Here is a 25,833-nt window from a genome sequence, read left to right as displayed (position 1 = left end):
AGGGACCCGGGTTCAATCCCAGCGGCACGGTGACACAGTGGGTTAGCGCTGCTGTCTCACAGCGCCAGGGACCCGGGTTCAATCCCAGCGGCACGGTGACACAGTGGGTTAGCGCTGCTGCCTCACAGCACCACGGACCCGGGTTCAATCCCAGCGGCACGGTGACATAGTGGGTTAGCGCTGCTGCCTCATAGCGCCTGGGACCCGGGTTCGATTCCCGGCCTTGGGTCACTGTCTGTGTGGAGTCTGCACATTCTCCCCATGTCTGCGTGGGTTTCCTCCGGGTGCTCCAGTTTCCTCCCACAGTCTGAAAGACGTGCTGGTTAGGGTGCATTGGGCCGTGCTAAATTCTCCCTCAGGGTAACCCGAACAGGAGCCGGAGTGTGGGCGACTAGGGGATTTTCACAGTAACTTCATTGCAGTGTTAATGTAAGCCTTATCTGCAACATTTACAAATAAACATGAATTGACAGTGGGATACAAGTTTTCTTTATCACCTGTAACACATCGACAGACGGCAGGAACTCTTCATTCTCCACATTTTCAGTGAATCGCAGCAGCTCTGTCTCCATCGAGTCTCTGCCTGTGGCCATGGAAAACTGCCTGGGACTATTGGTCACCAGGGTAGCCTCATAGTCCAGGAAGAATTGTGATTCTGCAGTGCTGCAGTGGAGTGCTGAGCTGCTGTTCCTGATCCTCCGGGCTTCACTCTCCTCATGCAGGTACCACAGGTTACTGGCTTTGTCCTTGCTCTCTGCAGAAGCAGAGTTCTCCACACCAAGGGCTGTCCTGCCGTGATCCCGGCCTGCGCCGGGGGGAGTGGGCTGTCGCTGAGACTCACAGATTTCCATCGCAATGTCTCTGTCAGCGGTACAGCAGAGTTCAGGGCTGGTTACCGGAGTGTCTCTGTGTACAGAGCTGCTGGAGTACGCAGAGGTCACTGACAGAGGTCCCGAGCCTTCAGACAGTGAGGAGGGGGACAAGTTGCTGCTTACAGTGCTCAGACCTGTGGAGTGAAGAGGATAACAGCGGATCAAAATCAACACACAGGGGACACGGCCGCCAGCTGGGAACTGACACATCCATTCTCAAAAGAACGGACTTTACAAAGAACAGAGAACAGTGAAGGAACAGGCCCTTCGGCCCTCCAATACTGTCCCAATCACACTGTCCTATCCAGACCAGCCGCCTGTATCCCTCTATTCCCCGTCTGTCCCTGTGTCTGTCCAGATAAGTCTTAAATGTCGCTAATGTGTCTGCCTCAACCACCTCACTTGGCAGCGAGTTCCAGACCCCCACCACCCTCTGTGTAAAAAATTCCACCCCCCCCCCCCCACCACCCATTCTCCACTGAACCTTCCCCTGTTACCTGGAACTTGTGCCCCTTGTGTTTGTCATTTCTGTCCCTGGGGAAAAGCTTCCAACTGTTCACCCTATCCACACCCCTCATAATTTTATTCACTTCTATCAGGGCACCCCTCACCCCCCTCAGCCTCCGTCTTTCCAGGGAGAACAATCCCGGTTTATTCACTCGCTCCTCATACCGGACAACATCCCAGTGAGCTTTTTCTGTACTCTCTCCAAAGCCCCCACGTCCTTCTGGTAGTGTGGCGACCAGGATTGGACACAGTATTCCAAACGTGGCCTCACCAAGGTTTTATACAACTGTAACATAACTTGTCAACTTTTATACTCGATGCCCCGTCCGATGAAGGCAAGCATGCCACATGCTTTCTTCACCACCTTTTCCAACTGTGCTGTCACTTTTAAGGATCTGTGGGCCTGTACTCCCAGATCTCTCTGTGTATCTAAGCTCCTGATGGTTCTGCCATTTATTGTAAAGCTCCCACCTGAATTGGATCTACCAAAATGTATCACCTCACGTTTGTCCGGATTAAATTCCATTTCTCCACCCAATTTTCCAGCCTATCCCCACCCTGCTGTATTCTCTGACAATCTTCATCACAATCCACATCAATCAGACCAGCTACATTTTCTCCCAAGTCATTTATATTTATTACAAACAGCAGAGGTGCCAGCACTGATTCCTGCAGAACACCACTAGTTACAGAGCTCCATTCAGGAAAACACCCTACCACTGCTACCCTCTGTCTTCTCTGGCCAAGCCAGTTCTGAATCCATCTCGCTCGTTCACCCCCGATCCCGTGAGATTTAATCTTTTGCACCAGCCTGTCACGAGGGACCTTATCGAATGCTTTACTCAAATCCACGTAGACGACATCTGCAGCCCTTCCCTCGTCAATCACTTTTGTCACCTCCTAAAAAATCTCAAATTAGTGAGACGTGACCTCCCTCGTCCAAAACCATGTCATTAACAAGGCCACTCAGTTCCAGATGTGTACGGATCCTGGGTTTCCAGCTGTGTAATCCAACCACACAAATCCAAACGCAAACTTTATCTGAGTCAGTCCCCCAGAGGAACACAAGCACAGAAGCTGGTGGTGTGGGACAGTGTGTCACACAGTCTGATGGGGCAGCGCTTTGAACTAAACCTGCCAGCTTTTCTTCCATTCATTCATTGCTGGGACGTGGGCATCGCTGGCTGGGCCAGCATTTATTACCCATCCCTAATTGCCCCTGAACTGAGTGTCTCACTCGGCCAATTCAGGGGGGGCAGTTAAGACTTGGCCACGTTACTGTCACTCTGGATTCACACATCATAGAATCCCTACAGTGCAAGACGAGGCCATTCAGGCCATCGAGACTGCACCAACCCTCTGACAGAGCATCTTTACTCAGGGCCTCTCCCTGACCCTATCCCCACAGACCCACACATTTCCCATGGCCAATCCACCCTAACCTGCACATCTTTGGACACTAAGGGACAATTTAGCATGGCCAATCCACCCTAACCTGCACATCTTTGGACACTAAGGGACAATTTAGCATGGCCAATCCACCTAACCTACACATCTTTGGACACTAAGGGACAATTTAGCATGGCCAATCCACCCTAACCTGCACATCTTTGGACACTAAGGGACAATTTAGCACGGCCAATCCACCCTAATCTACACATCTTTTGGACTGGGGGAGGAAACTGGTGCACCTGGAAGAAATCCATGCAGACACGGGGAGAATATGCAGACTCCACACGGACAGCGACCCAAGCAAGGAATGGAACCCGGGTCCCTGGCTCTGTGAGGCAACGGCGCTAACCCACTGGGTCAGCAAGCGGGGTAAGGACGGCAGATTTCCTCCACTAAAGGGCATTAGTGAAGCAGATGGGTTTTTCCGACAATGGGTCATCAGTAGGTTCTGTTCAGACTGTGACTGTGAAATCTCATCGCCGGCTGTGGTGGGACTGGAACCTGGGGGTGATTCGAGAAAGACACTGCACCCACTGGCAGGGGGTTAGCGCAGGTGGCGGTCAGCCGTCGGGGGCGGGGGGGGGGGCACCACCCGCGAGGGGGCCGGGGGGAGGGGGGTGTGACACCGCTTGCAAGGGGGCAGGGGGGACCGCCCGCCAAAGGGGCCGGGGGGGGGAGTGGGGGTGGGGGTTCCCGTCCGGAACGAGGTTGCTGGGAGGTGCGCCTGTACCTGTATCTGGGCTCATTGACGAGGGTGAAGGGGCTTTTCCAGCCTCGGGACTGTTGGCGATCCACAGCTGCCAGCTGCTATCCGTTCCATCCATGTCCGTCAGCCTGGTCCTCAGTGAGTTGCTGCCCTGGGACTGACCGTCCCGTCTCTGTAGTTCCTCCAGACACATGGCCAGCCTGACATGACCACGGGAGCGTGCTACATGCAGAGGGAGGCGTCCCAGTGAGTCTGGGATGGTCAGAGCTTGGCTATTCCACCCGTACAGGGTAACTGCTGCTTCCACATGACCCAACGCACAGGCCCACATCTGTGGAAATAATAACAGGACCCAGTCAGTATTCAATATTACAATCCCCACAGGGCAGGAGGAGCCCATCGAGCCTGCACTGACAACAATCCCTGCCCCTGTAACCCCACATATTTACCCTGTTAGTTCCCCTGACTCTAAGGGCCAATTCAGCCTGGACAATCCACCTAACCAGCACGTCATTGGAGTGTGGGAGGAAACCGGAGCACCCGGAGGAAACCCACACAGACACGGGGAGAACATGCTGACCCCACGCAGACAGTGACCCGAGGCCGGAATTGACCCGGTTGTGTCCACACCGACCACCCGACTGCGGTCAGTGCAGATTCAATGGGCTGAATGGCCTCCCTCTGCACTGCAGGGATTCTACATGACAATAATCGATCAAATCTTCTGCATGTCACTGAGACGTTCTGTCTGAGAGCTTTCCAGGGAGCTGTGACCAATACGTGCTGCATGTTTTAGACTGGCTCTGGAGTGGGTGGGTGGGTGGGGGGGATATTCGCTGTCTGAGCTCTGATCTGGGGCTTGGACACACGGCCCCCTCTGCCCTGCCCACCGGACCCTCACCCACCCAAACAAAATACAGGGCAGCAGGAGGGTTTGAGAAGACAGGAATCCGCCGGGACTCACCAGAGGGGTACAGGAAAAGTGATCCACGTTCAGAGGGTCCACTTCCTGTTCCAGATCCAGACTCTCGACATTGACCATCCTGCAAAGGAAGAAAGTTCCAACGTCAAGGCAACCCAGCCCAGTCTCAAATCCGAGGAAACAGGACACACGTCAGCACGGGCACTCCTCATATTCCTGGGAGGTGGAGATCTCGGCGTTGGACTGGGGTAGGGCACGGTGAGAAGGTTCACAACACCAGGTTTATCTGCGATCACCAGCTTTCGATGCACTGCTCCTTCATGGGGTGAGCAAACCTGCAGCGCTCCGAAAGCTCGTGATTCCAGAGAAACCTGTTACACTTCACCCGGATATTGTGAGAATTCTGACTGGGCCCAGCCCAGCCCAACACTGACACAACTTCATCATCCAGTGTAGGAGCAGTGCTCCGAAAGCTCGTGATTCCAGAGAAACCTGGGACCTGGTGTAGTGAGAGCTCTTAATGAAATTTACAACCATATTACAGCACTGAGGGAGAGACGCTGTGTGTAACCGGGGCTGTAATTACAGCACTGAGGGAGAGACGCTGTGTGTAACCGGGGCTGTAATTACAGCACTGAGGGAGAGACGCTGTGTGTAACCGGGGCTGTAATTACAGCACTGAGGGAGAGATGCTGTGTGTAACCGGGGCTGTAATTACAGCACTGAGGGAGAGACGCTGTGTGTAACTGGGGCTGTAATTACAGCACTGAGGGAGAGACGCTGTGTGTAACCGGGGCTGTAATTACAGCACTGAGGGAGAGATGCTGTGTGTAACCGGGGCTGTAATTACAGCACTGAGGGAGAGACGCTGTGTGTAACCGGGGCTGTAATTACAGCACTGAGGGAGAGACGGTGTCTGTAACCGGGGCTCTGATTACACGCTGAGGGAGAGATCTCGAAACGGGGTGCTGGAAGGGAGGGGGTCTCTGCTTGCCTCCATTTGATGAGGGTCTCAATAAGCCGTGCGTATCCCTGTGCCGCAGCGAGATGCAGGAGGGTCATCCCACGGAAACTGATCCCATGAATGAGGCGCTCGGAGCGAAGCCAGCAAGTCCTGGACATCATTGTCTCACAGACTGCGATAATCCGTTCCTCAAATGAGTCTGAAGATGCCTGCGTGGAGAGAGAAACACATTCTGTCAGCTATTCCCCATTCTGTGGATAGACACACACTCCGTACATGATTCCCCATTCTGTGGACAGACACACACTCCGTACACTATTCCCCATTCTGTGGATAGACACACACCCCGTACACTATTCCCCATTCTGTGGACAGACACACACTCCGTACACTATTCCCCATTCTGTGGACAGACACACACTCCGTACACTATTCCCCATTCTGTGGATAGACACACACTCCGTACACTATTCCCCATTCTGTGGATAGACACACACTCCGTACACTATTCCCCATTCTGTGGATAGACACACACTCTGTACACTATTCCCCATTCTGTGGACAGACACACACTCCGTACACTATTCCCCATTCTGTGGATAGACACACACTCCGTACACTATTCCCCATTCTGTGGATAGACACACACTCCGTACACTATTCCCCATTCTGTGGATAGACACACACTCTGTACACTATTCCCCATTCTGTGGACAGACACACACTCCGTACACTATTCCCCATTCTGTGGATAGACACACACTCCGTACACTATTCCCCATTCTGTGGATAGACACACACTCCGTACACTATTCCCCATTCTGTGGATAGACACACACTCTGTACACTATTCCCCATTCTGTGGATAGACACACACTCTGTACACTATTCCCCATTCTGTGGATAGACACACACTCTGTACACTATTCCCCATTCTGTGGACAGACACACACTCCGTACACGATTCCCCATTCTGTGGATAGACACACACTCCGTACACTATTCCCCATTCTGTGGATAGACACACACTCCGTACACGATTCCCCATTCTGTGGATAGACACACACTCCGTACACTATTCCCCATTCTGTGGATAGACACACACTCCGTACACTATTCCCCATTCTGTGGACAGACACACACTCCGTACACGATTCCCCATTCTGTGGATAGACACACACTCCGTACACTATTCCCCATTCTGTGGACAGACACACACTCCGTACACGATTCCCCATTCTGTGGATAGACACACACTCCGTACACTATTCCCCATTCTGTGGATAGACACACACTCCGTACACTATTCCCCATTCTGTGGACAGACACACACTCCGTACACTATTCCCCATTCTGTGGACAGACACACACTCCGTACACTATTCCCCATTCTGTGGATAGACACACACTCCGTACACGATTCCCCATTCTGTGGATAGACACACACTCCGTACACTATTCCCCATTCTGTGGACAGACACACACTCCGTACACGATTCCCCATTCTGTGGATAGACACACACTCCATACACTATTCCCCATTCTGTGGATAGACACACACTCCGTACACTATTCCCCATTCTGTGGATAGACACACACTCCGTACACTATTCCCCATTCTGTGGATAGACACACACTCCGTACACTATTCCCCATTCTGTGGACAGACACACACTCCGTACACGATTCCCCATTCTGTGGATAGACACACACTCCGTACACTATTCCCCATTCTGTGGATAGACACACACTCCGTACACTATTCCCCATTCTGTGGATAGACACACACTCCGTACACTATTCCCCATTCTGTGGACAGACACACACTCCGTACACTATTCCCCATTCTGTGGATAGACACACACTCCGTACACTATTCCCCATTCTGTGGATAGACACACACTCCGTACACTATTCCCCATTCTGTGGATAGACACACACTCCGTACACTATTCCCCATTCTGTGGATAGACACACACTCCGTACACTATTCCCCATTCTGTGGATAGACACACACTCCATACACTATTCCCCATTCTGTGGACAGACACACACCCCGTACACTATTCCCCATTCTGTGGATAGACACACACTCCGTACACGATTCCCCATTCTGTGGACAGACACACACTCCGTACACTATTCCCCATTCTGTGGACAGACACACACTCCGTACACTATTCCCCATTCTGTGGATAGACACACACCCCGTACACTATTCCCCATTCTGTGGATAGACACACACTCCGTGTACCCCCCCTTCCCAATTCTGGGATAACCCCCCCCCCCCCCACAGACACACACTCGTACACTATTCCCCATGTCTGTGGGATAGACACACACTCCGTACACTAATCCCCATTCGTGGATAGACCACTCCGTACACTATTCCCCCATTCTGTGGACAGACACACCTCCGACACTATCACACTCCGTACTACATATTTCCCCATTCTGTGGATAGACACACACTCCGTACACTATTCCCCATTCTGTGGATAGACACACACTCCGTACACTATTCCCCATTCTGTGGATAGACACACACTCCGTACACTATTCCCCATTCTGTGGATAGACACACACTCCGTACACTATTCCCCATTCTGTGGATAGACCACACACTCCGTACACTATTCCCCATTCTGTGGACAGACACACACTCCGTACACTATTCCCCATTCTGTGGACAGACACACACTCCGTACACTATTCCCCATTCTGTGGATAGACACACACTCCGTACACTATTCCCCATTCTGTGGATAGACACACACTCCGTACACTATTCCCCATTCTGTGGACAGACACACACTCCGTACACTATTCCCCATTCTGTGGACAGACACACACTCCGTACACTATTCCCCATTCTGTGGACAGACACACACTCCGTACACTATTCCCCATTCTGTGGATAGACACACACTCCGTACACTATTCCCCATTCTGTGGACAGACACACACTCCGTACACTATTCCCCATTCTGTGGACAGACACACACTCCGTACACTATTCCCCATTCTGTGGATAGACACACACTCCGTACACTATTCCCCATTCTGTGGACAGACACACACTCCGTACACTATTCCCCATTCTGTGGATAGACACACACTCCGTACACTATTCCCCATTCTGTGGATAGACACACACTCCGTACACTATTCCCCATTCTGTGGATAGACACACACTCCGTACACTATTCCCCATTCTGTGGACAGACACACACTCCGTACACTATTCCCCATTCTGTGGATAGACACACACTCCGTACACTATTCCCCATTCTGTGGATAGACACACACTCCGTACACTATTCCCCATTCTGTGGATAGACACACACTCCGTACACTATTCCCCATTCTGTGGATAGACACACACTCCGTACACTATTCCCCATTCTGTGGACAGACACACACTCCGTACACTATTCCCCATTCTGTGGATAGACACACACTCCGTACACGATTCCCCATTCTGTGGACAGACACACACTCCGTACACTATTCCCCATTCTGTGGATAGACACACACTCCGTACACTATTCCCCATTCTGTGGATAGACACACACCCCGTACACTATTCCCCATTCTGTGGATAGACACACACTCCGTACACTATTCCCCATTCTGTGGATAGACACACACTCCGTACACTATTCCCCATTCTGTGGATAGACACACACTCCGTACACTATTCCCCATTCTGTGGATAGACACACACCCCGTACACTATTCCCCATTCTGTGGACAGACACACACTCCGTACACTATTCCCCATTCTGTGGATAGACACACACTCCGTACACTATTCCCCATTCTGTGGATAGACACACACTCCGTACACTATTCCCCATTCTGTGGACAGACACACACTCCGTACACTATTCCCCATTCTGTGGACAGACACACACTCCGTACACTATTCCCCATTCTGTGGACAGACACACACTCCGTACACTATTCCCCATTCTGTGGATAGACACACACTCCGTACACTATTCCCCATTCTGTGGATAGACACACACTCCGTACACTATTCCCCATTCTGTGGACAGACACACACTCCGTACACTATTCCCCATTCTGTGGACAGACACACACTCCGTACACTATTCCCCATTCTGTGGACAGACACACACTCCGTACACTATTCCCCATTCTGTGGACAGACACACACTCCGTACACTATTCCTTGTGCAGTCACTTGACAATTCATACTGTGATATCACCCCTCAGTCCTGATGTCTGAGACCTTGCTGAGAGCCCAGTTGATGACATATTTGAACCCTCCGAGAGTTCTCTGCTCACTCTGGTGTACGTTATAATTTCAGAGCAATTTCTGAGTTGCTTTCTCTTCACCGTATGAGCTCACTGTTCCCATCACTTTGCTCAGCACGGTGACACAGTGGGTTAGCTCTGCTGTCTCACAGGGACCCGGGTTCAATCCCAGCGGCACGGTGACACAGTGGGTTAGCTCTGCTGTCTCACAGCGCCAGGGACCCGGGTTCAATCCCAGCGGCACGGTGACACAGTGGGTTAGCGCTACTGTCTCACAGGGACCCGGGTTCAATCCCAGCGGCACGGTGACACAGTGGGTTAGCGCTGCTGTCTCACAGGGACCCGGGTTCAATCCCAGCGGCACGGTGACACAGTGGGTTAGTGCTGCTGCCTCACAGCGCCAGGGACCCGGGTTCAATCCCAGCGGCACGGTGACACAGTGGGTTAGCGCTGCTGCCTCACAGGGACCCGGGTTCAATCCCAGCGGCACGGTGACACAGTGGGTTAGCGCTGCTGCCTCACAGGGACCCGGGTTCAATCCCAGCGGCACGGTGACACAGTGGGTTAGCGCTGCTGCCTCACAGGGACCCGGGTTCAATCCCAGCGGCACGGTGACACAGTGGGTTAGCACTGCTGCCTCACAGGGACCCGGGTTCAATCCCAGCGGCACGGTGACACAGTGGGTTAGCGCTGCTGCCTCACAGGGACCCGGGTTCAATCCCAGCGGCACGGTGACACAGTGGGTTAGCGCTGCTGTCTCACAGGGACCCGGGTTCAATCCCAGCGGCACGGTGACACAGTGGGTTAGCGCTGCTGCCTCACAGGGATCCGGGTTCAATCCCAGCGGCACGGTGACACAGTGGGTTAGCGCTGCTGCCTCACAGCGCCAGGGACCCGGGTTCAATCCCAGCGGCACGGTGACACAGTGGGTTAGCGCTGCTGCCTCACAGCGCCAGGGACCCGGGTTCGATTCCCCGTGCCGCTGGGATTGAACCCGGGTCCCTGGCGCTGTGAGGCAGGAGCGCTAACCCACTGTGTCACCGTGCCGCTGGGATTGAACCCGGGTCCCTGTGAGGCAGCAGCGCTAACCCACTGTGTCACCGTGCCGCTGGGATTGAACCCGGGTCCCTGGCGCTGAGAGGCAGCAGCGCTAACCCACTGTGTCACCGTGCCGCTGGGATTGAACCCAGGTCCCTGGCGCTGAGAGGCAGCAGTGCTAACCACTGGTGATGAAGGTTACCTTTGCGATGATAATTTAACCGATCGGAAAGTGATGTGGCATCAGCAACATTTAATAACCCTCAAAGGTGCTGGTTCGCAATGTAATTCCATCAACAACAACAGAAACAACTCTTAATGTCCAGGAAGGTTTAGTAATCGTTGGTGTTGGGCCAGACACAGAGGTGATTGATAGAGTGAGAGACACGTACACACACAGCAGCATGGTAAACAGGTCAAATCACAGCACAAGGCAACAAGGAGACACACTGCAGCTAGGGAGAGGCAGCATCGAGGAACACACACACACACACTTAGAGCACAGGGGGAGAGAGCGACACGGGGAGAGCGGGGGAGAGAGCGACACGGGGAGAGCGGGGAGAGAGCGACACGGGGAGAGCGGGGAGAGAGCGACACGGGGAGAGCGGGTGGGAGAGAGCGACACGGGGGGAGCGGGGGAGAGAGAGCGACACGGGGGAGCGGGGGAGACAGAGCGACACGGGGGGAGCGGGGGAGAGAGAGCGACACGGGGGGAGAGAGAGCGACACGGGGGGGAGAGAGAGCGACACGGGGGGGAGAGAGAGCGACACGGGGGGGGAGAGAGAGCGACACGGGGGGGAGAGAGAGCGACACGGGGGGGAGAGAGAGCGGGGGGAGCGGGGGAGAGAGAGCGACACGGGGGGAGCGGGGGAGAGAGAGCGACACGGGGGGAACGGGGGAGACAGAGCGACACGGGGGGAGCGGGGGAGAGAGAGCGACACGGGGGGAGAGAGAGCGACACGGGGGGGAGAGAGAGCGACACGGGGGGGAGAGAGAGCGACACGGGGGGGAGAGAGAGCGACACGGGGGGAGCGGGGGAGAGAGAGCAACACGGGGAGAGCGGGGGAGAGAGAGCGACACGGGGGGAGCGGGGGAGAGAGAGCGACACGGGGGGAGCGGGGGAGAGAGAGCGACACGGGGGGAGCGGGGGAGAGAGAGCGACACGGGGGGAGCGGGGGAGAGAGAGCGACACGGGGGAATGGGGGAGAGAGAGCGACACGGGGGGAGCGGGGGAGAGAGAGCGACACGGGGGGAGCGGGGGAGAGAGAGCGACACGGGGGGAAGGGGGAGAGAGAGCGACACGGGGGGAGCGGGGGAGAGAGAGCGACACGGGGGGAGCGGGGGAGAGAGAGCGACACGGGGGGAGCGGGGGAGAGAGAGCGACACGGGGGGAGCGGGGGAGAGAGAGCGACACGGGGGGAGCGGGGGAGAGAGAGCGACACGGGGAGAACGGGGGAGAGAGAGCGACACGGGGGGAGCGGGGGAGAGAGAGCGACACGGGGGGAGCGGGGGAGAGAGAGCGACACGGGGGGAGCGGGGGAGAGAGAGCGACACGGGGGGAGCGGGGGAGAGAGAGCGACACGGGGGGAGCGGGGGAGAGAGAGCGACACGGGGGGAGCGGGGGAGAGAGAGCGACACGGGGGGAGCGGGGGAGAGAGAGCGACACGGGGGGAGCGGGGGAGAGAGAGCGACACGGGGGGAGCGGGGGAGAGAGAGCGACACGGGGGGAGCGGGGGAGAGAGAGCGACACGGGGGGAGCGGGGGAGAGAGAGCGACACGGGGGGAGCGGGGGAGAGAGAGCGACACGGGGGGAGCGGGGGAGAGAGAGCGACACGGGGGGAGCGGGGGAGAGAGAGCGACACGGGGAGAGCGGGGGAGAGAGAGCGACACGGGGGGAGCGGGGGAGAGAGAGCGACACGGGGGGAGCGGGGGAGAGAGAGCGACACGGGGTGAGCGGGGGAGAGAGAGCGACACGGGGGGAGCGGGGGAGAGAGAGCGACACGGGGGGAGCGGGGGAGAGAGAGCGACACGGGGGGAGCGGGGGAGAGAGAGCGACACTGGGGGAGCGGGGGAGAGAGAGCGACACTGGGGGAGCGGGGGAGAGAGAGCGACACGGGGGGAGCGGGGGAGAGAGAGCGACACGGGGGGAGCGGGGGAGAGAGAGCGACACGGGGTGAGCGGGGGAGAGAGAGCGACACGGGGGGAGCGGGGGAGAGAGAGCGACACGGGGGGAGCGGGGGAGAGAGAGCGACACGGGGTGAGCGGGGGAGAGAGAGCGACACGGGGGGAGCGGGGGAGAGAGAGCGACACGGGGGGGGGGGGCGACACAGGAAGAGGGCGACACGGGGGGAGGGGGGCGACACAGGAAGAGGGCGACACGGGGGTGTGGTGGGGGGGGTGGGGGAGTGCAACACAGGGAGAGCCATGGGGGAGGGGGAGGGGGAGAGGGGCCAAGATGTTATCTGAGAGGCTGGAAACAGGATGAATATTTTCCACTGGCCGCGAATGGAAAGATGAAATAGAGGTCGGATTATAAACACATTGATTCCACTGGGAAGTATTTTCTCCTGGCAGGACACGAACAGTCAGTCTAATCCCACTCTGCACTCTAATCAGCTTCCCTGGAACAACCTTGCCATAAATAGCTGGGAGATAATATAGAACGAGTGAGAGGGCTGGGACTGGAGCCCGCACCCTCAGCACACCCAACAGCAGCAAGAATGTCAAGATCAAAGCTGCTGGAATCGCCTCTCTGCCCACAGCCCTCTCTGGCTGTCAAATATAGCAACAAAGATCGAGGCCTGAAGTGGCAGTGTCGTCATCCTGACTCTGATTCCCAAGCTGCCAACACACTGCACCCACTTCCCTCCCCGTCCCTGAGCACTCACTCCCTCAGCCTACTGCCCGCATCCCACACTGCAGCCTCTCCACACCCCCCCCCCCGCCACCCAGCTCCCCCCCTTCCCCCCCAGGCCAGGCACCCATCTAACCCCACCCAACTCCCACCCGCCACGACACCCATCTCCCCCGTCACTTCCCCTATCTCTGTCACCCCCTCCCTATCTCCGCAACCTCCACCAGCCCCCTACACCCCCTCCCTATCTCCATAACCTCCTCCAGCCCTGACACCCCCTCCCTATCTCTGTAACCTCCTCCAGCCCTGACACCCCCTCCCTATCTCTGTAACCTCCTCCAGCCCTGACACCCCACTTCCCTATCTCTGTAACCTCCTCCAGCCCCCTACGCCCCCTCCCTGATTCTGTAACTTCGAGAAAAAGATACAAAAGTCTGGGGTCCCGTACCGACCGACTCAAGAACAGCTTCTTCCCTGCTGCTGTCAGACTGTTGAATGGACCTACCTCGCATTAAGTTGATCTTTCTCTACACCCTCGCTACACTACATTCTGCACTCTCTTCTTTCCTTGTCTATGAACGGTATGCTTTGTCTGTACAGTGCGCAAGAAACAATACTTTTCACTGTATCCCAGTACATGTGACAATAATAAATCAAATCAAAGCCTCTCATAATCTTGTAGCCTTCTATCAGGTCTCCCCTCAACCTCCGTCGCTCCAGTGAGAACAAACCAAGTTTCTCCAACCTCTCCTCATAGCTAATGCCCTCCATACCAGGCAACACCCTGGTAAATCTTTTCTGTACCCTCTCCAAAGCCTCCACATCCTTCTGGTAGTGTGGCGACCAGAATTGAACACGATATTCCAAGTGCGGCCTCACTAAGGTTCTATAAAGCTGCAACATGACTTGCCAATTTTTAAACTCAGTGTCCCGGCCCATGAAGGTAAGCATGCCGTATGCCTTCCTGCCTACCTTCAGTGCCCTGTGTACCTGTACACCCAGATCCTTCTGCCTATCAATACTCTGAAGGGTTGAGAATGGAACAAGGGAGGCAACTGGAAAAGTGCAATGAGAGGGGGACAGGACAGCAGTGAGACGCTGAGCCCCCAATAAGGTCCAGGAGGAATATACCAACAGGAAGAATAAACTCGTCTCAGACTGTGGAGAAATAGAGAACACGGACAAAATACAAACAGCAGGAACAGGTGTATGTTGTGTGCATCGATAATTGAACAGAAATCATAGCAGAAAGATAAGGAAAGAAATCCAAAAACAATGAGAAAATTAAAGAGACACAATTAAATCATCAGGCAATAAAAGAAATGAAACAGTCCACAAATATATAAAGGGCTGATAGCCACTAATGGGACACACACAGGACACTCAGAAGCAGGATGGCACAGTGGGTTAGCACCAGGGACCCGGCTCGGGTCACTGTCTGTGTGGAGTCTGCATGTTCTCCCCGTGTCTGCGTGGGTTTCCTCCCACACTCTGAAAGACGAGCTGGTTAGGCTGTGCTGAATTGCCCCTTTGTGTCAGAGGGATTAGCAGGGTAAACACATGGGCGATAGGGTCTGGATGGGATCATAGCTGGTACAGACTCGATGGGCTGAACAGCCTCCTTGTGTACTGTCAGGAGTTTGTGATTCTATGAAGGGATCAGAGGGAGAGCAGGGCCTTGCCACGGGCACTATTCCAACACTAACACTCCCTCTGGTTGGTCTGGGGGTGGCAGTTTGTTGATTGGCCCCACACGTGTTTAAGAGTTTGATCAGCGCGTACTCCACAGTGGGAAATTCACGCTGCCTCAGAGCTGCGAGGAAACGTCATCCCGGGCTCAGGGCCTGACCCGCCATCGACACAGCTTTCAGAGCAGGAGGTACATTGTTCGCATGGCAAGGTAGCAGCAAGCTCCTCAGACACACCGGCAGGCTGGGAGTGGGCACAGCGAGGGCAGAGAGAGCGCAGTGTGGGGAAAGGGGGGGGTTATTCACCCCGATACAAGACAGACAGACTGGGGGGGAGAGAGAGAGAGAGAGCGCGCAGTGTGGGGAAAGGGGGAGGTTATTCACCCCAATACAAGACAGACAGACTGGGGGAGAGAGAGAGAGCGCGCAGTGTGGGGAAAGGGGGGGGTTATTCACCCCGATACAAGACAGACAGACTGGGGGAGAGAGAGAGAGAGAGAGAGCGCGCAGTGTGGGGAAAGGGGGAGGTTATTCACCCCAATACAAGACAGACAGACTGGGGGAGAGAGAGAGAGAGAGAGAGAGAGCGCGCGCAGTGTGGGGAAAGGGGGAGGTTATTCACCCCGATACAAGACAGACAGACTGGGGGAGAGAGACAGAGAGAGAGAGAGAGCGCAGTGTGGGGAAAGGGGGGGTTATTCACCCCGATACAAGACAGACAGACTGGGGGAGAGAGAGAGAGAGAGAGTGCGCAGTGTGGGGAAAGGGGGAGGTTATTCACCCCGATACAAGACAGACAGACTGGGGGAGAGAGAGAGAGAGAGAGAGAGCGCGCAGTGTGGGGAAAGGGGGAGGTTATTCACCCCGATACAAGACAGACAGGCTGGGAGGTTGTGAGCAAGTGCAGAAACCAGGGAATTACACACTCAGTATACACTAAACCCAATCATATACACACACCCCAATATACACTAAACCCCATCATATACACACACACCCCCAATATACACTAAACCCCATCATATACACACCCCAATATACACTAAACCCCATCATATGCACACCCGAATATACACTAAACCCCATCATATACACACACCCCAATATACACTAAACCCCATCATATACACACACCCCAATATACACTAAACCCCATCATATGCACACCCGAATATACACTAAACCCCACCATATGCACACCCGAATATACACTAAACCCCATCATATACACACACCTCAATATACACTAAACCCCATCATATACACACACCCCAATATACACTAAACCTCATCATATAGCTCGTTAGAGGGGTCAGTTTTTGTTCAAAGTGTGCAGGAAGGTTTTTTGACTCAGTATGTAGATAGGCCAACTAGAGGTGAGGCTATATTGGATTTGGTGCTGGGAAATGAGCCAGACCAGGTGCTAGACTTGGAAGTTGGTGTGCATTTCGGTGATAGTGACCACAATTCGGTTACGTTCACCTTAGTGATGGAAAGGGATAGGCATGAACCTCGGGTCTGTAGTTTTAGCTGGGGGAAGGGTAATTATGAGGCTATTAGGAGAGAATTAGGAAGCATAGGTTGGACTAGGAGATTACAGGGACTGGGAACGTCTGAAATGTGGAATTTTTTCAAGGAGCAGCTACACGGGTCTGTGATAGGTATGTCCCTGTCAGGCAAGGAGGATTTGGTAGGGCTAGGGAACCGTGGTGTACTAAAAAAGTTGATTCGTTGGTTAGGAAGAAAAAGGAGGCTTATGTTCGGATGAGGCTTGAGGGCTCAGGTCGTGCATTAGAAAGCTTTAGATTGGCTAGGAGGGAGTTGAAGAGGGAGTTAAGAAGGGCTAAAAGAGGACATGAGATGACTTTGGCTGATAGGATTAAGGAGAATCCTAAGGCGTTCTATAGGTATGTCAAGAACAGAAGGTTGGTTAGGGCAAGATTAGGGCCAGTTACAGACAGTAGAGGGAAGTTGTGTGTGGAACCGGGAGAGATTGGAGAGGCATTGAACCAATATTTCTCTTCAGTGTTCACGCAGGGGGACATGAATGTAGCTGAGGAGGACACTGGGGTGCAGGGGTGTAAAATAGAAAGTATTGCAGTTGATACCGGGGATGTGCTGGATATTCTGGAGGGCTTGAAAATAGCTAAGTCCCCTGGTCTGGACGGGATTTACCCTAGGATTCTCTGGGAGGCTAGAGAGGTGATTGCAGAGCCTCTGGCTCTGATCTTCAGGTCATCGTTGGTCTCTGGTATAGTACCGGAAGATTGGAGGACAGCGAATGTTGTCCCATTGTTTAAGAAGGGGAACAGAGACTTCCCCGGGAATTATAGACCGGTGAGTCTTATTTCTGTTGTGGGCAAGGTTTTAGAAAGAATTATTAGGGATAGGATTTATAGTTATTTGGAGAGTAATGAATTGATTAGAGACAGTCAGCATGGTTTTGTAGCAGGTAGGTCGTGCCTTACTAACCTTATTGAGTTCTTTGAGAATGTGACCAAAGAGGTGGATAGGGGTAAGGCAGTTGACGTGGTATATATGGATTTTAGTAAGGCGTTTGATAAGGTTCACCATGGTAGGCTTCTGCAGAAAATGCAGATGTATGGGATTGGGGGTAATCTAGGTACTTGGATCAGGAATTGGCTAGCAGATAGGAGACGGAGGGTGGTGGTTGATGGTGAATATTCGTCATGGAGTTCGGTTACGAGTGGTGTGCCTCAGGGATCTGTTTTGGGGCCACTGCTGTTTGTAATTTTTATTAATGATCTGGATGAGGGTATAGTTGGGTGGATTAGTAAGTTTGCTGATGACACCAAAGTCGGAGGTGTGGTAGATTGTGAGGAAGGGTGTCATAGTTTGCAGGGTGACTTAGGTTGCAGAGCTAGGCCGAGAGGTGGCGGATGGAGTTTAATGCAGAGAAGTGTGAGGTAATTCATTTCGGTAGGAGTAACAGATGTGTTCAGTATAGGGCTAACGGGAGGACTTTGAATAGAGTGGAGGAGCAGAGGGATCTAGGTGTATGTGTACATAGATCCCTGAAAGTTGGGAATCAAGTAGATAAGGTTGTTAAGAAGGCATACGGTGTCTTGGCGTTTATTGGTAGGGGATTGAATTTAGGAGTCGCAGCGTCATGTTGCAACTGTACACAACTCTGGTGCGGCCGCACTTGGAGTACTGTGTGCAGTTCTGGTCCCCACACTACAGGAAGGACGTGGAGGCTTTGGAGAGGGTGCAGAGGAGGTTTACCAGGATGTTGCCTGGTATGGAGGGGAGGTCATATGAGGAGAGACTGAGGGATTTGGGGTTGTTTTCGCTGGAAAGAAGGAGGCTAAGAGGGGATCTTATAGAAACATATAAGATGATTAGAGGTTTAAATAGGGTGGATAGTGATAGCCTTTTTCCTCGGATGGAGAAAGCTAGCACGAGGGGGCATGGCTTTAAATTAAGGGGGGGTAGTTATAGGACGGATGTCAGGGGTAGGTTCTTTACCCAGAGGGTGGTGAGGGATTGGAATGCCCTGCCTGCTGCGGTTGTAAATGCACCTAGTTTGGGGGCGTTTAAGAGATCTGTGGATAGGTTTATGGACGAAAAGGGATTGGTTTAGATTAGTGGGTCAGTGATTTTTTTTAAAAAAAACTGGTCGGCGCAACATCGTGGGCCGAAGGGCCTGTTCTGCGCTGTAATGTTCTATGTTCTATACACACACACCCCAATATACACTAAACCCCATCATATACACACACACCCCCAATATATACTAAACTCCATCATATACACACCCCAATATACACTAAACCCCATCATATACACACACCCCCAATATACACTAAACCCCATCATATACACACACACCCCAATATACACTAAACCCCATCATATACACACACACCCCCAATATACACTAAACCCCATCATATACATACACCTCAATATACACTAAACCCCATCATATACACACCCCAATATACACTAAACCCCATCATATACACACACACCCCAATATACACTAAACCCCATCATATACACACACACCCCAATATACACTAAACCCCATCATATACACACACCCCAATATACACTAAACCCCATCATATACACACACCCCAATATACACTAAACCCAGTCAATAATAATAAATCAAATCTATGTACTCTATGAACAGTATGCTTTGTCTGTATAGGGCACAAGAAATAATACTCTCCACTGTATCCCAGTACAGGTGATAATAATAAATTTTACCCAATCAAAGGGTCTGGAGTGGTTTAAGTGGGGGAGGGGGATGGGGCAGACCTTTCCAGCTGGTTGGAGCCAGCCCATTCGGAGGGGTGCGGGATGTCAGGAAGCACTTCCTCACTCAGAGGGGTTCTGCGCCTCTCTCTCACTGGAGATCTGTGGATAGATTATTGTCAGGTAACAGGGATGGAGGAATGTGCAGCGAAGGAAGGCCGGACGGGTGGAGTTAAAATACAGTCCAGTCTTCAACTGGCAAGCTGGCAAAACCACCTAAAAACGCAGAGAGGCATCCCCGTCAACAAGGAACAGATCCTAATGATACTGTCTGCACTGGGTACTCTGCCTGGGATCACTGGCTTATTATACAGTGATTCCCTCTGCACTGAGTACTCTGCCTGGGATCACTGGCTTATTATACAGTGATTCCCTCTGCACTGGGTACTCTGCCTGGGATCACTGGCTTATTATACAGTGATTCCCTCTGCACTGGGTACTCTGTCTGGGATCACTGGCTTATTATACAGTGATTCCCTCTGCACTGGGTACTCTGCCTGGGATCACTGGCTTATTATACAGTGATTCCCTCTGCACTGGGTACTCTGCCTGGGATCACTGGCTTATTATACAGTGATTCCCTCTGCACTGGGTACTCTGCCTGGGATCACTGGCTTATTATACAGTGATTCCCTCTGCACTGGGTACTCTGCCTGGGATCACTGGCTTATTATACAGTGATTCCCTCTGCACTGGGTACTCTGCCTGGGATCACTGGCTTATTATACAGTGATTCCCTCTGCACTGGGTACTCTGCCTGGGATCACTGGCTTATTATACAGTGATTCCCTCTGCACTGGGTACTCTGCCTGGGATCACTGGCTTATTATACAGTGATTCCCTCTGCACTGGGTACTCTGCCTGGGATCACTGGCTTATTATACAGTGATTCCCTCTGCCTGGGGTCACTGGGTTCATAGAGTCACAGAGGTTTACAGCAGGGAAACAGGCCCTTCTGCCCAACTTCTCCATGCCACCCCCTTTTTTTTAAAAGCCCAATCCAAATTGCCTGCATTTGTCCCATATCCCTCTATATCCCATCGTACCCATGTAACTGTCTAAACGCTTTTTAAAAGATAAAATTGTACCTGTCTCTACTACTGCCTCTGGCAGCTCGTTCCAGACACTCACCACCCTCTGGACCCTTTTGTATCTCCCCCCTCTCACCTTAAACCTCTGCCCTCTAGTTTTAGACTCCCCTATCTTTGGGGAAAAGACATTGACTATCGAGCTGATCTGTGTCCCTCATTATTTTATAGACCTCTATAAGATCACCCCTCAGCCTCCTACACTCCAGAGAAAAAAGTCCCAGTCTATCCAACCTCTCCTTATAACTCAATCCATCAAGTCCCAGTAACATCCTAGTAAATCTTTTCTGCACTCTTTCTAGTTTAATAATATCCTTTCTATAATAGGGTGACCAGAACTGTACACAGTATTCCAAGTGTGGCCTTACCAATGTCTTGTACAATTTCAACAAGACGTCCCAACTCCTGTATTCAATCTTGGGTTCATGTCGCACTATCTGTAACCCCCGTGACTTGCCTGGGTTTGCAAAACCTCACTTACTGTACTGTCTGGAGACAATACACATCTCTTTAAACTGTGATCAGTGCTCCTACCACTCACATTGTCAGCCACTTCAGGTCTTGAACAGCAGGTTAGGTGTAAGGATTCGCATTTTAATCAGTAATCTCTAAACTGTCTGTGCTTTATATGCTCTATCTGAGGCCAGAACTCTCCATTCACCTGACGAAGAGGCTGTCCCCTCGAAAGCTAGTGAGTATATTATCAAATAAATAGGTTGGACTAAAACCTGGTGTTGTCAGACTTTTTACTGTGTTCAATGTTCTGACCAATGAAACCAAGCATGCTGAATGTCTTCTTCACCACTCTGTCCACCTGTGACTCCACTTTCAAGGAGCTATGAACCTGTATCCCGAGATCTTTTTGTTCTGTAACTCTCCCCAACGCCCGACCATTAACTGAGTAAGTCCTGCCCTGGCTCAATCTACCAAAATGCATCACCTCACATTTATCACTGGATTATGGATATGGGAACTCTAATACACTGGAGACTTGTTCACAATGACACAGTACAGGTTATTACAGAGGCTCCAGTACAAGTTAAACAAGTTTTATTTATCAGTGTCACAAGTAAGGCTTATATTAACACTGCAATGAAGTTACTGTGAAAATACCCCGAGTCGCCCACACTCCGGCGCCTCTTCAGGTAACACTGAGGGAGAATTTAGCATGGCCAATCTACCCAAACCAGCACGTCTTTCAGACTGTGGGAGGAAACCAGAGCACCCAGAGGAAACCCACACAGACATGGGGAGAATGTGCAGACTCTGCACAGTGACCTAAGTTGGGGATTGAACCCGGGTCCCTGGCGCTGTGAGGCAGCAGCGCTAACCCACTGTGTCACCGTGCCTCTGGGATTGAACCCGGGTTCCTGGCGCTGTGAGGCAGCAGCACTAACCCACTGTGTCACCGTGCCGCTGGGATTGAACCCGGGTCCCTGGCGCTGTGAGGCAGCAGCGCTAACCCACTGTGTCACCGTGCCTCTGGGATTGAACCCGGGTCCCTGTGAGACAGCAGCACTAACCCACTGTGTCACCGTGCCGCTGGGATTGAACCCGGGTCCCTGTGAGACAGCAGCACTAACCCACTGTGTCACCGTGCCGCTGGGATTGTACCCGGGTCCCTGTGAGACAGCAGCACTAACCCACTGTGTCACCGTGCCGCTGGGATTGAACCCGGGTCCCTGTGAGACAGCAGCACTAACCCACTGTGTCACCGTGCCGCTGGGATTGTACCCGGGTCCCTGTGAGACAGCAGCACTAACCCACTGTGTCACCGTGCCGCTGGGATTGAACCCGGGTCCCTGTGAGACAGCAGCACTAACCCACTGTGTCACCGTGCCGCTGGGATTGAACCCGGGTCCCTGTGAGGCAGCAGCGCTAACCCACTGTGTCACCGTGCCGCTGGGATTGAACCCGGGTCCCTGTGAGACAGCAGCGCTAACCCACTGTGTGACTGGGGACAGGTTGAGAGTGACAGTACAGGTTCCAGGACACTGGGACCATGCTCTGATCGATACGGTGCTGCTTGTTAATTCGGGCACTGTGGGATGTTACCTGGATGTGCATCTTGTCTCCGGTTCTCACTTTCTGTTGCTGCTTGGAGTTGGAAGCTGTCATCTCAGCCATTCGCTTTTCCATCTGCTCCAATCGCTCCAAGATTGACATCCGGAACTGATTGTCTGAAGGGGAGGAATATCGGGGACCGTTAGACACCCACAGCACAGCAACCTCTCCAGCACCCCGTCCCATCACCCTCTCCCCCTCCCGCTCTGCCATCACCGTCTCTCCCTCACGTTCTCTCGTCACACATACCCACAGCACCCCCCCTCTCTCTCTCTCTCTCCCCCCCCCCCTCCAGTTTCCAGCCCCCTACCCAGGAGGGGGCTGAGGGAGAGCGATGGGAGGAAGCCCTGCTGAAAGGTCAGTACGATGTAATATTAACTCTGTTTCCACAGTTGCTGCCAGACCCGCTGCCTGCTTCCAGCAACTTCCGTGTGTGTTTTCAGACTTCCAGCATTTACACCTGTCTGCTTTTGTACAACACCGAAATTACCGTCCACCCATTACAGGCCACACATTGCCCTGTTCAGTTACAATGGGTGCACCACCCACCCATTACAACCCACACGTTGCCCTGTTCAGCTATTACAGTCCACAAGCTGCCCCCGCACACCCATTACAGCCCACACGCTGCCCTGTTCAGCTATTACAATCCACACGCTGCCCCAGCACACCCATTACAGCCCACACGCTGCCCTGTTCAGCTATTACAATCCACACGCTGCCCCCACACACCCATTACAGCTCACACGCTGACCTGTTCAGCTATTACAATCCACACCTGGCCCCGCACACCCATTACGGCCCACACGCTGCCCCTGTTCAACTATTACAATCCACACACTGCCCCCACACACCCATTACAGCTCACACGCTGACCTGTTCAGCTATTACAATCCACACCTGGCCCTGCACACCCATTACGGCCCACACGCTGCCCCTGTTCAGCTATTACAATCCACACGCTGCCCCAGCACACCCATTACAGCTCACACGCTGCCCCTGTTCAGCTATTACAATCCACACGCTGCCCCAGCACACCCATTACAGCTCACACGCTGCCCCTGTTCAGCTATTACAATCCACACGCTGCCCCAGCACACCCATTACAGCTCACATGCTGCCCCTGTTCAGCTATTACAATCCACAAGCTGCCCCCACACACCCATTACAGCCCACACGCTGCCCTGTTCAGCTATTACAACTGAAGAGCAAACAAAGTCTCCTAAAGGCGTTATTATACATCATAACTAACAGCCGTTCTAACCTGTGACTGGAAATATTTTTATTGCTGCGAGTGTGTGTGTGAGAGAGAGAGTGTGTGTGTGTGTGTGTGTGTGTGTGTGTGTGTGTGTGTGTGTGTGTGAGAGAGAGAGAGAGAGAGAGAGAGTGTGTGTGTGTGTGTGTGTGTGTGTGTGTGTGAGAGAGAGAGAGAGAGAGAGAGAGAGAGAGTGTGTGTGTGTGTGTGTGTGTGTGTGTGTGTGTGTGTGTGTGAGAGAGAGAGAGAGAGAGAGAGAGAGAGAGAGTGTGTGTGTGTGTGTGTGTGTGTGTGTGTGTGTGTGTGTGTATGTGAGTGAGAGAGTGTGTGTGTGAGTGAGTGAACGGGACGTGAACCAGAGGCAGTCTCCGTCAATATTAACCTGCTGCAGCTTCAAGTTTCCTACACCCATCCCGAATAAATTCCCATGGGACCGACCCACATCCCGGGAGCTGCAGGAGCCACTCTCGGAATGTTACCGGACTCCAGGGCAGTGGGGACTGGAATTGTCAAGTGGTTCCAGTGCCATTCCGTGGCCCTATCAGCACAGCGCTCTGTGCCCAGGGTACAGACATCGATTACTGGGGGAAAGTTTAAAGGAGATGTGAGGGGCAAGTGTTGTTTTACACACAGGGTGGTGAGTGCCTGGAACAGGCTGCCAGGGGAGATGGTGGAAGCAGATATTACAGCAACAGTTAAGAGAAAGGCACATGAACAGGCAGTGAATACAGGGATATGGACCACGTAGAGGCAAAAGGTTTAAAATTCTATTAGTGAAACAAGTAGACTTATATTAATACTGCAATGAAGTTACTGTGAAAATTCCCAAGTCGCCCATATTGCAGGTTACACTGAGGGAGAATTTAGCACGGCCCAATGCACCCTAACCTGCACGCCTTTCAGACTGTGGGAGGAAACCAGAGCACCCAGAGGAAACCCACGCAGACATGGGGAGAATGTGCAGACTCCACACAGACAGTGACTCAAGGCTGGGAATCGAACCCGGGTCCCTGCCGCTGTGAGGCAGCAGCGCTAACCCACTGTGTCACCGTGCCGCTGGGATTGAACCCGGGTCCCTGGCGCTGTGAGGCAGCAGCGCTAACCCACTGTGTCACCGTGCCGCTGGGATTGAACCCGGGTCCCTGGCGCTGTGAGGCAGCAGCGCTAACCCACTGTGTCACCGTGCCGCTGGGATTGAACCCGGGTCCCTGTGAGGCAGCAGTGCTAACCCACTGTGTCACCGTGCCACTGGGATTGAACCCGGGTCCCTGGCGCTGTGAGGCAGCAGCGCTAACCCACTGTGTCACCGTGCCGCTGGGATTGAACCCGGGTCCCTGGCGCTGTGAGACAGCAGCGCTAACCCACTGTGTCACCATGCCGCTGGGATTGAACCCGGGTCCCTGTGAGGCAGCAGCGCTAACCCACTGTGTCACCGTGCCGCTGGGATTGGACCTGGGTCCCTGGCGCTGTGAGGCAGCAGCGCTAACCCACTGTGTCACCGTGCTGCTGGGATTGAACCCGGGTCCCTGGCGCTGTGAGGCAGCAGCGCTAACCCACTGTGTCACCGTGCCGCTGGGATTGAACCCGGGTCCCTGTGAGGCAGCAGCGCTAACCCACTGTGTCACCGTGCCACTGGGATTGAACCTGGGTCCCTGTGAGGCAGCAGCGCTAACCCACTGTGTCACCGTGCCGCTGGGATTGAACCCGGGTCCCTGGCGCTGTGAGACAGCAGCGCTAACCCACTGTGTCACCGTGCCGCTGGGATTGAACCCGGGTCCCTGTGAGGCAGCAGCGCTAACCCACTGTGTCACCGTGCCGCTGGGATTGAACCCGGGTCCCTGTAAGGCAGCAG

The 25,833-nt window shown here is 53.4% G+C and overlaps 1 protein-coding gene across 3 annotated transcripts in view; it reads right to left on the bottom strand.

Moving 5' to 3' along the window:
- Nucleotides 1-25,833, bottom strand: part of LOC145340089 (calmodulin-binding transcription activator 1-like) — a 56,447-nt gene that overhangs the window by 26,409 nt on the left and 4,205 nt on the right. For all 3 annotated transcript variants that reach the window (XM_080184517.1, XM_080184515.1, XM_080184516.1), the window contains exons 2-6: nucleotides 22,718-22,842; nucleotides 5,454-5,632; nucleotides 4,502-4,580; nucleotides 3,562-3,868; nucleotides 498-1,006 (exon numbers count right to left, since the gene is read on the bottom strand). In XM_080184517.1, coding sequence (XP_080040643.1) covers nucleotides 498-1,006; nucleotides 3,562-3,868; nucleotides 4,502-4,580; nucleotides 5,454-5,632; nucleotides 22,718-22,828 — 1,185 coding nt within the window. In that variant the 5' untranslated portion in view covers nucleotides 22,829-22,842. The remainder of the gene's footprint in view (nucleotides 1-497; nucleotides 1,007-3,561; nucleotides 3,869-4,501; nucleotides 4,581-5,453; nucleotides 5,633-22,717; nucleotides 22,843-25,833) is intronic.

The sequence above is a fragment of the Carcharhinus amblyrhynchos genome, unplaced genomic scaffold (genome assembly GCF_965287045.1).
Source record: "Carcharhinus amblyrhynchos unplaced genomic scaffold, sCarAmb.v2.hapA scaffold_769, whole genome shotgun sequence".
Lineage (NCBI taxonomy): Eukaryota > Metazoa > Chordata > Chondrichthyes > Carcharhiniformes > Carcharhinidae > Carcharhinus > Carcharhinus amblyrhynchos.
This window is presented reverse-complemented; position numbering and strand designations above follow the sequence as displayed.